A 17,295-nucleotide genomic window follows, 5' to 3' on the forward strand; every position below is an offset into this window, starting at 1 on the left:
AAGGAATGAAATATTGATATGCGCTACAACACAGATGGACCGTGAAAGCACTGTGCTAAGTGAAAAGAGTCGCAAAGGACCACATATTGTATGACTATATTATTATGAAATGTCCAGATCCAGAATAGGCAATCCATAGAGACAGAAAGTAGACTAATGGAAGCCTAGTGCTGAGCAGGATGAGGAGAGTAGGGGTAGAGGGAGATTGACAGTTAAGCGGTATGAGATTTCTTTCTGGATTGGTGAAAGTATTCTGAAATTGACTGGTGATGGCCATACTGTTCTGTGAATATACTAAAAACTACGGATGTGTACTTTTTTTTTTTTTGAGACGGTGTCTCTGTCACCCAGGTTGCAGTGCAGTGGCTTGATCTCGGTTCACTGCAACCTCCGCTTCCTAGATTCAAGCAATTCTTGTGCCTCAGCCTCCTGAGTAGCTGAAATTACAGGCATGCATCACCACGCCTGGTTAATTTTTGTATTTTTAGTAGAGACGGGGTTTCACCATGTTGGCCAGGCTGGTCTCGAACTGCTGACCTCGAACTGCTGACCTCAGATGATCCACCCGCCTTGACCTCCCAGAGTGCTGGGATTACAGGCATGAGCCACCCAGCCCAGCTGTGATGTGTACTTATGATGTGTACTTCTGATGCAGGGCAGGCAGGCCCCACATTGGAGCTTAGCCCAGGAGGGTTTTTTGCTTCACCCAGAAAAGAATTCAAGGGTGAGCCAAATGTAGAAGAAAACAGCTTTATTGAAGTGTCAGTGTTATAGCTTAGGCAGTGGTACAGCTCCATGACTGCTTCTACGGAATAGGGCTGCCCCACAGGCAGTGTGCTGAGATTAGCAGCTTAGGGCAGTTCTGCAGTCAGATTTATACCTACTTTTAATTGCATGCATATTAAGAGGCGGTTTATGAAGACATGTCTAGGGAAAGGGTAGTAACTTCTAGGTTGTGGGGCCATAGCCATAGAAACAGGCAGTAACTCTCAAGTGTTGCCCTGACAATGGTAAACTGACATGGTGCACAGGTGGGCGTGTCTTATGAAAAGCTGTTTTCCCACCCCATCCCTGTTTTAGCTTGTCCTTGATTTGTTCCAGTGTCTGAGCCAAGCCTCTGGAGTCAAGTGCCCCCTCCTATCTCACTTCTATAGCCTCCCAACCCAGAGCTCTCAAAAAACAGGGTGAAGATTGAGTAGTGAGATCTTGGCAGCCCTCGAGTGTAAGCCTCATTCACTCTTCTTTCTCCCTCTTTGGTTTGTATCAACAGGAGACAGAAGAGAACAAAACCAAAGGATTTGATTACTTACTAAAGGCCGCTGAAGCTGGCGACAGGCAGTCCATGATCCTAGTGGCGCGAGCTTTTGACACTGGCCAGAACCTCAGCCCGGACAGGTACTGCAGCTGTCACCCAGGAGGAGCTGGTAGGAACCTGGGCTGCAGGTGGGCGCTTGTCCTCGGTATCAGCACAGGCCTGGGTTCCAGTCTTGGCTGCCCCATGACCAGTCCAGCAACCATAGGCAACTTATTTTACCTCCCTGGCCTCAGTTTCTTCATATTGTAAACTGGGAGTAATTATAGCACCTGTATCCTGGGGTTGTCCCATGAAGGGTAAACGAGATGCTGACTGTAACCCTTGCAGTGCCTGGCACATAAAGCATGTGGTATGGCCGGGCGCAGTGGCTCATGCCTGTAATCCCAGTACTTTGGGAGGCCAAGGCGGGCAGATCACTTCAGGTCAGGGGTTCAAGACCAGGCTTGCCAACATGGCAAAACTCTGTCTCTACTAAAAATACAAAAATTAGGGCCGGGCATGGTGGCTCACGCCTGTAATCTTAGCACTTTGGGAGGCCAAGGAGGGCAGATCATGAGGTCAGGAGTTCAAGACCAGCCTGACCAACATGGTGAAACCCCATCTCTACTAAAAATACAAAAAAAGAAAAGCTGGCCTGGTGGCACACACCTGTAATCCCAGCTACTCAGGAGGCTGAGGCAGGAGAATCGCTTGAACCTGGGAGGCGGAGATTGCCGTGAGCCAAGATCGAGTCACTGCACTCCAGCCTGGGGTACAGAGCAAGATTCCCTCTCAAAAAAAAAAAAAAAAAAGATAAAAGTCATGTGATACGAGGCAGCCACTCTAACCAGTATAGGTAATGATTTGCCTGAGAAAAAAATCTGAAAGACTATGCAGCATCCAGGTGAGAGTGGGTATCCCTAGATAGGATTATGGGTGATTTTAATTGACTTTTCCTACTTATTATTATATTTTAGAAACAGGGTCTCACTCTGTCACCCAGGCTGGAGGACAGTGGTGCCATCATAGCTCACTGCAGCCTCTACCTCCTGGGCTCAAGCAGTCCTCCCGCCTCAGCCTCCTGAGTAGGTGGAACTACAGGCATGTACCACCACACCCAGCTAAATTTTTAAATTTTTTGGAGAGATGGGGTCTCACTATGTTGTTCAGACTGGTCTCGAACTCCTGGGCTCAAGCAACCTTCCCTCCTCAGCCTCCCAATGGGATTACAGGTGTGAGCCACCACGCCTGACTAGGGCAGGTATTTTGGCTCTATTTTTTGGGTGACTAAACTAGTTCTGAGATGTAAAGGGGCTTGCCCATGGTCAAATATTTAGCAAGTGGCAGAGCCAACTTACATCTTCTCACCCCTCCTCTGATGTACTGTCTACTGGCATGGAGGAGAGGTAAACAAAAAAGACTGACATGATTGTATTAGGTCAAATGTCAGTGTATACATATGGTGCCCATTGAGTGCACTGGGGAAGCACATCATGCATGGGGTGGGGCCTGGAGCTGGGCACTGAGTATTTGCATCTGTGCTTTCTCTTCCTGGCCTTTGTCTACCTTTTATTTCTATTTGAGGTGATAAGTTTTTATTGATTTGTAAAAGTTCTTTATATATTAAGGCTATTAACCCTTTGGTATACTTTTCTCTTTATTTTTTATTTTTATTTTTTAATTATTATTATTATTTATTTATTTATTTATTTATTTATTTTTGAGATGGACTCTCACTCTGTCAAACAGGCTTGAATGCACTGGTGCAACCTCAGCTCACTGCAACCTCCACCTCCTGGGTTCAAGTGATTCTCCTGCCTCAGCCTCCCAAGTAGCTGGTATTACAGGTGCCTGCCACTGTACCCGGCTAATTTTTATATTTAAATACAGACAAGATTTCACCATGTTGGCCAGGCTTGTCTCGAACTCCTAACCTCAGGCAGTCTACCTGCCTCTGCCTCCCAAAGTGCTGGAATTACAGACCTGAGTCACCACTCTCAGCCTTTTTATTTTATTTTTGAGACAGAGTCTTTCTCTGTATCCCAGGCTGGAGTGCAATGGCGCGACCTTGGCTCACTGCAATCTCCACCTCCCAGGTTCAAGTGATTTTCCTGCCTCAGCCTCCCCAGTAGCTGGAACTACAGATGTGCATCATGATACCCAGCTAAATTTTGTATTTTTAATAGAGACAAGGTTTCACCATGTTGGCCAGGCTTGACTCGAACTCCTGACCTCGGGTAATCCTGCCTGCCTCAGCCTCCCAAAGTGCTGGGATTACAGATGTGAGCCACCATGCCTGGCCTATTTTTCATCTATCTATTTATTTATTTTTGAGACAGGGTCTCTCTGTCACCCAGGCTGGAGTGCAGTGGTGTGATCATAGCTAACTGCAGCTTTGACCTTCTGGGCTCAAGTGATCCTCCTGCTTAAGCCTCCTGCGTAGCTGGGACCATAGGCATGTGCCACCCTACCTGGCTAATTTTTAAATTTTTTTGTAAAGACAAGGGCTTGCTATGATGCCCAGGCTGGTCTCAAACTCCTGGCCTCAAGCAATCCTCCTACCTCAGCCTCCCAAAGTGCTGATATTACAAGTGTGAGCCGCTGTACCTGGCCACATTTCATTTTAAAAGACATTTTTTTTTTCAGATATGTCTACCATAGATAGAGGGAGGGCACAGATGCCACATAATGACCATTGTTTACTGGGTTTGGGGACACACTGGTTTTTAATATTTATTTAGTTAAATCTGTCAAAAGTATTTCTTTATTGCTTCTGCTCTAGTCATTTCCTTATTCTTCTTCCTTATTCAAAGCAGTTCCAACCCCTCCCATGCAAAGAACATTAATTAAGGGCCAGCTATGGGTAAGGCAGGGCTCTGTGCAGGCCCAAATTTGCGTTTAAGGGATTCAGGCCCCAGAAGTTACTATCCAATAGGCGAAGGAGAAGATGCTAGAAACGCCAAGGAAGGATGGACGCCCTCGCCAATGGGATAGCATCGGGTTGGGGTGGACAGGGGTCAGCGATTAGGCCTTTCCCATATGTTTTCAGGCCAATTTTGCTTTGCCCTTTAAGACCAGGGAAGGTCAGAGCAGAAAGGAGATAAACAATCTAGTCTAGTGTCTCCTAGTCAGTGTTAAAACCCAGCCCAGCATGGTGGCTCATGCCTGTAATCCTAACACTTTGGGAGGCTGAGGCGGGTGGATCACGAGGTCAGGAGATTGAGACCAGACTGAACAACACTCTGAAACCCCATCTCTACTAAAAATACAAAATTAGCTGAGTGTGATGGCAGATGCTTGTAATCCCAGCTACTTCAGCTACTTGGGAGGTTGAGGGAGAAGAATCACTTAAACCCGGGAGGCAGAGATTGCAGTGAGCCAAGATCACATCATTCCACTCCAGCCTGGGCAACAAGCATGAAATGCCGTCTTAAAACAAAAACAAAAACAAAAGTTTGTTGAGCATGTCACCAATAATTTTCAAATGGTCCATTTTTTAAATTTAACTTTTATTTATTTATTTATTTGAGACACAATCTTGCTCTGTCACCCAGGCTAGAGTGCGATGGTGTAATCATAGCTCACTGTAGTCTCAACCTCTCAGGCTCAGGCTATCCTCCCGCCTCAGCCTCTCGAGTAGCTGGGACCATAGTCATGCACCACCATACCCAACTAACTTGTATTTTTTGTAGAGCTGGGGTTTTGCCATGTTGCCCAGGCTGGCCTCAAACTCCTGGGCTCAAGAGATCCTCCAACCTAGGCCTCCCAAAGTGCTGGGATCACAGGCATGAGCCATATCTGGCCATTTTTTAATAAGATAAAATAAAGTCAAGATTATTTCCTGAGCACCATCCCAGCCAGTCACTTGCTTGCTTTTTTTCATTTACCAGACATTTATTGACACTATGCTGTTTGCCAGACCCTGGGAATGCAGTAGACAAATACAGCAAAATAGACAAGGGTCTCCTGCCTTCATGGGGCTTACCTTCTAGTCAAGGGACACCATGATAAACAAGTGAATAAGGAGAATTAAAGATTTTGGTAGTTGTAAGAAACAGTGTTTGGGGGCAGAATCTCTAAAGAGGTGATATGTGAGCTGAGATTGGAGGGATGATGAGTGTCTTAGCCTGTTCTGTGCTGGTAACAGAATATCTGAGGCTGGGGAATTTCTCATGAACAGAAATTTGCTGGCTCTTAGTTCTGGAGGCTGGGAAGTCTAATATCAGTATGCCAGCATCTTGCATGGGCCTTCTTGCTGTGTCATCACCTGGCAGAAGAGAAGGAAAGAGAGGGAGAGCAGGTCAAGCACGGTGGCTTATGCCTGTAATCCCAGCACTTTGGGAGGCTGAGTCAGGAAAATCACTTGAGTCCAGGAGTTCAAGACCAGCTTGGGCAACCTGGTAAGAGTGTGTCTCTATAAAAAAATTTTTAAAATTAGCCAGGCGTGGTGACATGCCCCTGTCATCCCAGCTACTCAGGAGGTTAAAATGGGAGGATTGCTAGATCCCAGGACTTTGAGGCTGCAGTGAGCTATGATTGTGCCACTGCACTCCTGCCTGGGCAACAGAGTGAAACGCTATCTCAAGAAAAGAAAAAAGAGAGAGCAAAAGGGGGCTGAACTCGCCCTTTTATAACAAATCCACTTTCCTCATAATGGCAGAAATCCATTCATGAGGGCAGAACCATCAAAGCCCAATCACCTCTCAAAGATCCCACCTCCTAATACCTCACAATGGCAAGCAAATCTCAACATGGGTTTTGGAGGGGGACACACGTTCCAACCAGAGCAAGGAGCCAGGTGCAGAAAGAGTTGGAGGAAGAATCTTCCAAGGTGAGGGAACAGCGGGTGCAAGGGCCACAGAGCAGGCAGGAGCAGGCATCGTTGGGGAATGGATGGCAGCCGGTGAGCCTGGTGCAAAGGTAGACAAACAGGAGACCGTCCTGGAGGGCAGCGCCTGTCAGACAGGGCCTCAGAGGGCACTGTGGCAGCAAGGCAGGGACAGCAAGTCATCAGACCTATTGCTTCTGGAATGTTTCACGAGACCCACAGGCCTTCTTATCTGTGTCGCTGTATTTGCTCTTTCCTGATGTACTATAAATAGTTACTCACACGGATTACACCCAAAGAAAAAGAGCCCTCCGCCCTGTTTGCTGTGTATTCTGTGGTGCGTGGGTTTGGCTGGAACCTCTGTGTGCCCTGGCTGGTTTGGCCATACATGGGCTGCAGTAGGAGGAGTTGAGGGTCGACGGGCAGAGCTCAAGTGGAGACTCCACTATTCTGGGGTGAGTTCTGCATTGTGCTGGAGGCAATTTTACATAACAAAATTCACAGCTGTCCCGCACAGCAGAGCATACGGTGATTGCCATTAGTGCAGATGGCTCTAGAGGCCTCTGCAGAGGACCCTGCCCCCAATCCACTTCTCTACAAGTCAGAGGGCAGCTTAGCTAGGACACTCAGGCATTGCTAATGCTAGCTCATGGCTGCCTCTGTGTAGACTGTAAAAATGGGCCCCTTCCTCAAGGGGGTGTCCTAGCTAAGCTGCCCTTTACTTTCATCTATGGGAAAATTGTTGTAATATACTGATTTTATTAAGGAAAGCAACTTGACTCCTCTTTTTTTTTTTTTTTTTTAAACACAGGGTTATACTCTATTGCCCAGGCTGGAGTGCAGTGGCATGATCATAGCTCACTGCAGCCTCTTAACTCCTGGGCTCAAGCTATCCTCCCACCTCAGCCTCCGGAGTAGCTGGGACTACAGGTGTCCATCACCACACCCAGCTTTTTGTGTGTTTATTGTATTTTTTAATTTTTGTGGGTACATAGTAAGTGTGTATATGGGTTACATGAGCTATTTTGATATGGGCATGGAATGTGTAATAATCACATCAGGATAAATGGGATATCCATCATCTCAAGCATTTATTCATTGTGGTATAAACAATCTCTTTATACTCTTTTAGTTATTTTAAAATATACAATTACATTATTTTTGACTATAGTCACTGTTTTTTTGTTTTGTTTTTGTTTTTTTGTAGAGACACGGTCTCTCTACGTTGCCTGGGCTGGTCAACTGCTCTCTTAATAAATATTGGCCGAGCACAGTGGCTCATGCCTGTAATCTCAGCACTTTGGGAGGCCTAGGCATGTGGATCACTCGAGGTTAGGAGTTCGAGACCAGCCTGGCCAACGTGGTGAAATGCCATCTTTACTAAAAATACAAAAAATTAGCTGGGTGTGGTGGCGTGCACCTGTAATCCTAGCTACTCAGGAGGCTGAGACAGGAGAATTGCTTGAACTTGAGAGGCGGAGGCTGCAGTGGGCCGAGATTGCACCACTGCACTCCAGCCTGGGCAACAGAGCAAGACTCTGTCTCAAAAATGAATGAATGAATGAGTGAATGAATGGATGAATGAATATCACAATATGAAGGTGCCTCATAGATGTATTGGCCTTGGACAAGATAGGTCGTGAACCATAGGTGGTGGCCCTGCTGGGATCCCTGACTTGCCCCTCCTGCTGGAAGGCCCTCCTCCTGCCACCCTGTTGCCATGGTAACCTCCACCTTTCCCTCTGTATCTCCTGGCAAGGTGCCAAGACTGGCTAGAGGCCCTGCACTGGTACAACACTGCCCTGGAGATGACGGACTGTGATGAGGGCGGTGAGTACGATGGAATGCAGAACGAGCCCCGGTACATGATGCTGGCCAGGGAGGCCGAGATGCTGTTCACAGGAGGCTACGGGCTGGAGAAGGACCCACAGAGATCAGGTAGGGCCTGGCAGACCTGCCCCTGGGCTGCAACAGGGCTGGGCAGGGAGGGACCTAATTTCCATTCCACTGGGAGTTATTTATGACAAGATGACAGGCTGAATCTTCTTCCAGGGAGGGGAATTTATGGAGCTAGTATGCAGATGAACATTGTTATTTTAATGGTTATATATTACGACTTTGTAGGGGGTTTTTGCAATTTTAAAAACTGAATTGAGATTTTCATAACAAAATTCACCATCTTAAAGTATATAGTTTAGTAGGGGGGTTTTCCTTTCCTTTTCTTTCTTTCTTTTTTTTTTTGAGACGGAGTCTCGCTCTATAGCCCAGACTGGAGTGCAACGGCATAATCTTGGCTCACTGCAGCCTCCACCTCCCGAGTTCCAGCGATTCTCCTGCCTCAGCCTCCTGAGTAGCTGGGATTACAGGTGTGCCACCATGCACAGCTGATTTTTGTATTTTTAGTAGAGACAGGGTTTTGCCATGTTGTCCAGGCTGGTCTCGAACTCCTGACCTCAAGTGATCGGCCCACCTCGGCCTCCCAAAGTGCTGGATTACAGGCGTGAGCCACCACACCTGGCCCAGAGTTTCACTCTTGTAGCCCAGGCTGGAGTGGGCCATCTCTGCTCCCTGCAACCTTCACCTCCCAGGTTCAGGTGATTCTTGTGCCTCAGCCTCCTGCATAGCTGGGACTACAGGCACACACCCAGCTAATTTTTCTGTTTTTAGTAGAGATGGGGTTTCACCATGTTGGCCAGACTGGTCTTGAACTCCTGACCTCAGGTGATCTGCCCGCCTCAGCCTCCCAAAGTGCTGGGATTATACGTGTGAGCCACCATGCCTGGCCTCCTTTCCTTTTCTTTCTTTCTTTTTTCTTTGAAATAGAATCTCACTGTGTCACTCAGGCTGGAGTGCAGTGGCACAATCATAGCTCACTCCAGCCTGGAACTCCTATGCTCAAGCAATTCTCCTGCCTCAGCCTCCCAAGCAGCTGGGACTACAGGCACTTGCTTCCACACCCAGCCAATTTTTAAAAGTTCTTTGTAGTGACAGAGTCTTGCTATGTTGCCCAGGCTGGTCTTGAACTCCTAGCCTCAAGCAATCTGCTGCCTTGGCTTCCCAAAGTCTTTGGATTACAGATGTGAGCCACTGCACCTGGTCGTAGTGGGTTTTAGTATAGTCATAATGTTGTACAATCATCACTGCTATGTAATTCCAGAACATTTCCATCACCCCAAAAAGAAATCCCGTACCAGTTAGCAGTCCTCCCCGAACCTAGCAGCCACTATACTTTTTGTCCCTATAGATTTGCCTATTCTGGAGATTTTATATAACTGGGAGTATACAATTTGTGGCTTTTTGTATCTGCTTCTTTCATTTAGCATAACTTTTTCAAGATTCATCTGTGTTGAAGTGTGTTATCAGTACTTCATTCCTTCTTATTACTACATAATATTCCATTGTGTGGATATACAGCCTTTATCCATTCATCAGTTGATAGACAAGTTATATATATATTTTTTCTGTTACATAATGTATTAGTCTTCTTGGGCTGCCAAAACAAAATACTATAGAGTGGGTGGTTTAAACTACAAAAATTGCTGGGCACAGTGGCTCATGCCTGTAATCCCAGCACTTTGGGAGGCCAAGATGGGAGGATCACTTGAGTCTAGGAGTTCAAGACCAGCCTGGGCAACATAGGTAAACCTCACCTCTACAAAAGAAATTGTTTTAATTAACTGAGTGTGGTGGCACACGCAGTGAGCTATGATCATACCACCGCACTTCAGCCTGGGCAACAGAGTGAGACCCTGTCTCAAAAAACAACAACAAAAATTATTTCTCCCAGTTCTGGAGGCTGGGAATTCCAAGATCAAGGTGCTGGCCAGTTTGGTTTCTGGCTTGTAGAAAACAGCTTTCTCACTGTGTCCTCACATGACCTTTCTCCTGAATGCAAGTGGGGAGACAGCAAGAGAGCTCTGCTGTCTCTTTTGCTTCCTAAATGGGAATGAGCTCTGTGTGATTAGGGCCCTACCCTTATGACCTCATTTAAGCTATATCACTCCTCACAGGCTGCTAGAATATGAACGTCCCCTCCAAGTCTCATGTTGAACTGTAATCACCACTGTGAAGGTGTCAAGAGGTGGGACTGTTAAGAGGTGATTAATGTTGTTATCATGCAGATTGGTCAGTCATCACAAAAGTAGCTTTGTTATAAAAGCAAATTTGGCCCCCTCTTGCTCGCTTGCTTTCTACCTCTCTTGCTCTTTGCCTTCTGGCATGGGATGATACAGCACCAAGGCCTGTGCCAGATGCTGGTGCTATGCTCTTGGACTTCCCGGGCTCTAGAACTGTGAGCCAAATAAATTTCTTTTCATTATAAATTATCTAGTCTGTGGAATTCTGTCATAGCAACATAAAATGGACTAAGACACAGACTGTGTGTCTCCAAATACAGTGCAGTTACATCATGAATGAAGAGTTCAACATATGAATTTGTGGATGGGGAGCCCAGTGGGGACACAGCATTCAGTCCCTAACATATAATAAACATACTAAGTTCCTAATTTCACAGGTATAGGATGAGGCTAAGTTTTAAAAGTTTTTAAGTTATATTTTAAAAATTAACAAAGAATAATGCAAATCTAGGCTGGGCAGTGGCTCACGCCTGTAATCCCAGCACTTTGGGAGGCCAAGGCAGGCAGATCACCTGCGGTCAGGAGATCAAGACCAGGCTGGGCAACATGATAAAACCCCATCCCTACTAAAAATACAAAAATTAGCTGGGCGTGGTGGCAGGTGCCTGTAATCCCAGCTACTCAGGAGGCTGAGGCAGGAGAATCGCTTGAACCCCAGAGGCAGTGGTGACAGTGAGCTAAGATTCCGCCACTGGACTCCAGCCTGGGTGACAGAGTGAGACTCCATCTCAAAAAAAAAAAAAGAAGAATGATGCAAATCTATAATCTTTTATTTGAAATTTTTAAATCCAAAAAGCTCCAAAAACCTGAAGTATATTGTATGTTTTACACAAATTCACTTGGTAAAACCTGACCTAGCTGACATGAAGCTGTTTATAAGTCGTTATTTCTTCCACTTTTGCACATCCCCACTTAGTTCTGCAAAAGTTCTCACCCTGATTCTCATTGGCTCAAATTAGTTCTCAGCCTGATTCTCATTGGCTCAAACTCAATCATCTACATACCCCAAACCAACAGTAGTTGTTTAGATGGCTTACTCTGATTGGCCATGACTAAATCTGGACCAATTGCTATAGCTTGGTGGGGGATGGGAGGAGTGCTATTATTGGCTAGATTTTATCACAGGCCCACCTTTAGAGCCCCGCCCGGAACACCTGGAGGGAGAGGGCACACGGAGTAGTTTGAGTTCTTAAGGAAACGTCAGGGTGTTCTTCTGGGAGGGGTGATGGGGGACACTGGGCTGGCAAAAACAACAGGTGGTTCACCTCTTTTTGCCCCCCTTTGCTGTCTTTCAGGGGACTTGTATACCCAGGCAGCAGAGGCAGCGATGGAAGCCATGAAGGGCCGACTGGCCAACCAGTACTACCAAAAGGCTGAAGAGGCCTGGGCCCAGATGGAGGAGTAACCAGGAAAATCACTGCCGGCTAGTCCCAAGCAAACGGGCTAGGAGGAAAGATTTAAAAAACAACAACAACAACTTATTTAGTTTGGGGAGGGGAAGCATTTTTAGTGTGTTGTAAAATCAAATTTTATATTTCATTTTTTGACTCTTGAAAAATGTCTTTGCTCCTTGGCAGCTACCAGCAGAGACTCTATAGCTGTCTCTTAGGGCAGTATTTTGGGGAAGTGGGGCTTGAAGAAGCAGCCTAATGAACCAACATACCGTTTTGTGTGTGGTTTTTTTTGTTTGTTTGTTTTTTTGTTTGTTTTGAGACAGAGTCTTGCTCTGTCACCCAGGCTGGAGTGCAGTGACATGATCTCAGCTCACTGCAACCTCCGCCTCCTGGGTTCAAGTGATTCTACTGCCTCAGCCTCCCAAGTAGCTGGGATTACTGGTGCACACCACCACACTCAGCTAATTTTTGCATTTTTAGTAGAGATGGGGTTTCACCATGTTGGCCAGGCTGGTCTCGAACTCCTAACCTCAGGTGATCCACCTGCCTCAGCCTCCCAAAGTGCTGGGATTACAGGTGTGAGCCACCATGCCTGTCCATTTTGTGGTTCTATTTTCATTTTTATTTCTTTTTTTTTTTTTTTTTTTTGTCACGAGATATGAGAAAGTGCTTTTTGCCTTGAATGGACAATTTTAGGGCTGTGCTCACTAGTCTTTTCAGGCTGGACTGAAATGTCGGGCCCATGGAGCCCTGTGTTTTGTGCATCGGGATGAGAAATGAAGCACTGTGCACGCTGGCTTTCCTAAGTCACGGGGCGTGTATTGCTGTGGCTTAGTGCAAAGCATTCTTTCTCAGAGCATTTAGAGGCATGCATGGCATTTTTTCAGTGGGTGTGAGATTGCACAATACCCAGGCTCCCTTCTACTGTGGGGAAGGGCCTGCATATTGGCTGTTTTTTAAACTTCTAGTTCAATTTCCTTCCATAATGCTACTGATTTTCTGGCATACAGCCGAATTCCATTTTTTAAGCATGCTTTCTACGGTGGGCTTTTCAAAACAGGTTTGAGTTTTGTATGCACACATTTACTACCTCTAACTCCTACATCAGCTAGTGTGGAAGAGGGTGCACCTCAAAGCTTTTACACGTAAGGACAGCGGCTTGGAATGTGGGAGCCTTTTCTCCAAGCAGACACACACTCTGCATCTCAGTGGCAGCTCCCACAACGTGACTGCAATGTCTCTTATACAGTATTCCTTGGTGTTTTCTTAGTGTCTGGATGTTCTTACGTGAAATCTGCTCCCCAGCCCTGGTCCTTGGCATTTTCTGCTTGAAGCTGGGCTGATTTTCTTGTAATTTACAGCAGGACGCTTTCAGCAGCAGTCTCTTGGGATTTATCTAAGATGTTTGAGGATGAGAGGGCAAGAACTATAAACACTCATTAATTCCAGTAGTCTCCCCATGGCCAGACAATGGTGATTGTTATTTAATGAGCTTTTCCTTTCAATGGAATTCAGCTCTCACATTAGTATGATTTCATTTGATGTTTCAAATAGCAAAGATGCTAGGTGCGGTGGCTCCCGCCTGTAATCTCAGCACTTTGAGGGGGGCCAAGGTGGGAGGATTGCTTGAGCTCAGGACTTCAAGACCAGCCTGGGTAAACATGGCGAGACCCTGTCTCTACCAAAACAACAAAAAAAAGACAGACTGCTTTGATCAACCCTAAATGCAAAAGCAGCCTCTTTTTCTTTGTTTAAAAGTCAAAACATAAAAAAGCAGAGTATAACATATAAACCATTCTTAACTATTCATTAAAATGGGTCCTTCAACACCTTAGTGGGGTTTGTTGTTGTTGCTTATGCAGAGAGATTATTTTCTTTTTATTATTTTATAATTTTTGAAATAGAGATGGGGTCTCACTGTGTTGCCCAGGCTGGTCTCGAACTCCTGGACTTAAGTGAGCCTCCTGCCTCAGTCTCCCAAAGCGCTGGGATTACAGGCAGGAGCCACTGAGCCCAGCCAAGACTTCAGTGTTGACTGCTTTGGAGGCACAAACCCATGCAAGCGTTAGTTCCAAAGTTCAGTGTGTACCCTTAAATGAACAATGAAGCAGGTAAAATTACCCTTGAAAAAAATCCCTTAGACCACCCATAAATGACAGTGACTTTTTCAATATGGACTCATCATAGCCAGTTTTCCTTTTGAAGTTGGAACTGATCACCCTTTTGTCATCTGTACCAGATCAGTAGTTGGCTTGTGTTACATTTTGTGTGTGTGTGCGCGTGTTTTAAACCAGTGCATATAAATTGTATGTTAAATGTAAGTAACTTTAAGTTGACTTATCATCTCTTCACAGTAATCAAGCCTCATGTAATTCATGCTTTTTAAATTCAGCCAGCCCCCCGCTCTCTGAAATTTTATTATGTAAATAATTTGTGTTCCCTTATCACTCGTTTAAGTTCTTAGTTGTATGTCCTCTCTTCTCTAGCAGGAATTGGCAAACTTTTTTGTAAAGGGGTAGAAAGTGAAGATTTTAGGCTTTGCAGGCCATATAGCCTCTGCTGCAAATGCTCAACCCTGCTGTTGTAATGTAAAAGCTGCCACAGACACTACATGAACACGAATGAGTGTGGCTGGTGTTCCAATAAAACTTTATTTACACAAACAGGTGGCCCTTTTGGGCTGTAGTTTGTCAACCCTTGCTCTAACCCTTGACTGAGAGCTACTTTATTAAGCCCTGAGGGCAGGAGCTATCCCAATTTTGTGCTCCCCAGGGCACCAAAACACAGTGCTTTGGCATAGAGTAGGCACTCAACAAATGTGTGAACAGATGGAGAGCCAGCCCTAGTCAGTGCACTCACCCTTTGAGGCTCTGGTTCCTCCAAACAATGATTCGTTGTCTGGATTGGCTGGAACTGTCACCCCCGCAATTCTACTCCCCACCCACCCATGTGATCTTAATGTCAGTTGCTGGTCTGTTGCTCTTCGGGGAGGGAGAGATGGCCTGGATACAGAGCTAAGCAAATGCTTCTTTAAGGGCCCTTAAAAGTGAAAAGTAACTTGCAAGAGGTTGAGATCCTTCTGAGCTAGGAGAACTTATTCCACCTTCAAAACCTAGTTTGGGCTGGGTGCAGTGGCTCACGCCACTTTGGGAGGCTGAGGTGGGCGGATCACCTGAAGTCAGCTACTCGGGAGGCTGAGGCAGGAGAATCGCTTGAACCCAGGAGGCAGAGGTTGTAGTGAGCCGAGATTGCGCCACTGCACTCCAGCCTGGGCGACAGAGTGAGACTCCGTCTCAAAACCAAAAACAAGAAAAACCCCTAGTTTTGTGCCTTCTGAAGATAGTTAGGACATCTTTTTCCACAAATGCTGGACATGCCAAAAACCTAACGCAAAACCCAGGACATTCCAGCCCAACTGGGACGATATCAGAGACCATCTTCAAGTGCAAGAAGCAGGTGAAAGCCCAGGAAATTGGCAGAGCCAGGATTATCATCCAGTACTTTCATTTCACAAATGGAGAAACCGAGGTTCTGCCAGCTAGATTTTTTTTCACAGTGTCACTGCTAGCAAGCCACTAAGCTGGACCTGGGATTTGAGAGCTGCTGCTATTTAGAGGATCTTGGGAATAAAATTTAAACTGGAGTTTAATGGCCCTTTCAGTTTTGCTATAGGCAAGAGAATAAAATGAATGAATGGATAGGTGGCTTTATGGGTGTAAGAAAGAAGAGAAAAAAACTCCCAAACCCCAGTGTTCCTGAATATCTGTTCTCCCCCTGACCACTCTGGGAATTTATCAAATGCAGCTTTGACCTCCAAGCCAAGTAAACTGCTCTTGTTGCTATTTTAGTGGCTTTTGTTTTTTTTAAGACACAAGGTCTCACTTTGTTACTCAGGCTGGAGTGCAGTGGCATGATCATAACTCATTGTAGGCTCAACCTCCTGGGCTCCAGTGATCCTCCTGCCTCAGCCTCTCAAGTGGCTAAAACTACAGATGTGCACCATCACATCTGGCTAATTTTTTTTTTTTTTTTTTTGAGGTGGAGTCTCGCTCTGTTGCCCAGATTCAAGTGCAATGGCACGTTTTGGCTCACTGCAACCTCTGCCTCCCAGGTTCAAGCGATTCTCCCTGTCTCGGCCTCCCGAGTAGCTGGGACTACAGGCACCTGCCACCACGCCCAGCTAATGTTTGTATTTTTAGTAGAGACGGGGGTTTCACCATGTTGGCCAGGCTGGTTTCAAACTCCTGACATTAGTTGATCCACCTGCCTCGGCCTCCCAAAGTGCTGGGATTACAGGCATGAGCCACCGTGCCAAGCCACGCCTGGCTAATTTTTTAAAATTATTTTTTGCAGAGACAGAGTTTCACTATGTTGCCCAGGCTGGTCTTGAACTCCTTGGCCTCAAGTGATCCTCCCACCTCAGCCTCCCAAAGCATTGGGGTTACAGGCGTGAGCCACTGCACCTGGCCCTGTTTTCATGGCTTTTATTTCATCCCACACATTTGTCTGCAGTACTAGACATGTTTTACAAATCAACAAGTTTACACAAGTATATGCAGCTTGTTTTGGGGGGAAAGGAGACAAAATATGCATATTTTCTGTGTGGATTTGTGCCTCTTAATTGTGTTTCTAGTCTTTAAGGTGACCCTTTAACCTACTCAAGATGGGGCCCAGAGAAGTGGCCTGCGTTACAGATTTATTTTGGCATATGTACTAAGTTCCATTTTCTCTTTACAAATAAAGTGTTTTCTTTCTTTCCTGTCCCAGACTCAAATGTCTCCTGGTTTGAAAAAAAAAAAAAAATGGCCAGGCGTGGTGCCTCACGCCTGTAATCCCAGCACTTTGGGAGGCCGAGGCGGGCGGGATCACCTGAGGTCAAGAGTTCCAGACCAGCCTGGCCAACATGATGAAACCCTGTCTGTACTAAAAATACAAAAATTGGCCGGGCATGGTGGCGCACACCTGTAGTCCCATCTGCTCAGGAGGCTGAGACAGGAGAATTGCTTAAAGCCGGAAGATGGAGGTTGCAGTGAGCCCAGATCCTGTCATTGCACCCCAGCCTGGGCAACAAGAGCGAAACTCCATCTCAAAAAAAAAAAAAGGGGGGGGGATCGGGTGCGGTGGCTCACGCCTGTAATCCCAGCACTTTGGGAGGCTGAGGCAGGCGGATCACAAGGTCAGTAGATCGAGACCATCCTGACACGGTGAAACCCCGTCTCTACTAAAAATGCATTAAAAAAAAAAAAAAAAAGCTGGGCGTGGTGGCGGGCGCCTGTAGTCCCAGCTACTCGAGAGGCTGAGGCAGGAGAAAGGCGTGAACCCGGGAGGTGGAGCTTGCAGTGAGCTGAGATCACGCCGCTGGACTCCAGCCTCGGCGACAGAGCAAGACTGTCTCAAATAAATAAATAAATAATAAATAAAGCTGCTGCAGGCAGGGGTCAACGAGAAGGCTCATACCCCATCTGAAAGGGGCAGCCATGATTCAACTTCAAATGATTGCCACCATGGGAAGCGCGGGCTCAATGTTACCCTATTTTCCAATTTTTCAAGAGCTGCTGAAAACTTTTTTTTTTTTTTTTAATGCAAGGCCTTCTGTACTTTAACATTTGTAATAAATTCTAATAACTTTTCAAAGCCTTCCAG

The 17,295-nt window shown here is 46.1% G+C and overlaps 1 protein-coding gene across 3 annotated transcripts in view; it reads left to right on the forward strand.

The window, feature by feature from the left end:
- EEF2K (eukaryotic elongation factor 2 kinase) overlaps window positions 1-16,413 on the forward strand; it is an 82,521-nt gene extending 66,108 nt beyond the window's left edge. For 2 of the 3 annotated variants that reach the window (XM_009430480.5, XM_016928670.4), the window contains 3 exons: window positions 1,271-1,395; window positions 7,882-8,060; window positions 11,554-14,315. In XM_009430480.5, the coding sequence (XP_009428755.3) occupies window positions 1,271-1,395; window positions 7,882-8,060; window positions 11,554-11,663 (414 nt within the window). In that variant the 3' untranslated portion in view covers window positions 11,664-14,315. Of the gene's footprint in view, window positions 1-1,270; window positions 1,396-7,881; window positions 8,061-11,553 lie in introns of all 3 variants that reach the window. The other variant, XM_001161085.7, reaches the window with a different exon arrangement.
- Window positions 16,414-17,295: the final 882 nt, after the last annotated feature.

Source organism: Pan troglodytes, chromosome 18 (assembly GCF_028858775.2).
Source record: "Pan troglodytes isolate AG18354 chromosome 18, NHGRI_mPanTro3-v2.0_pri, whole genome shotgun sequence".
NCBI classification, from domain to species: domain Eukaryota; kingdom Metazoa; phylum Chordata; class Mammalia; order Primates; family Hominidae; genus Pan; species Pan troglodytes.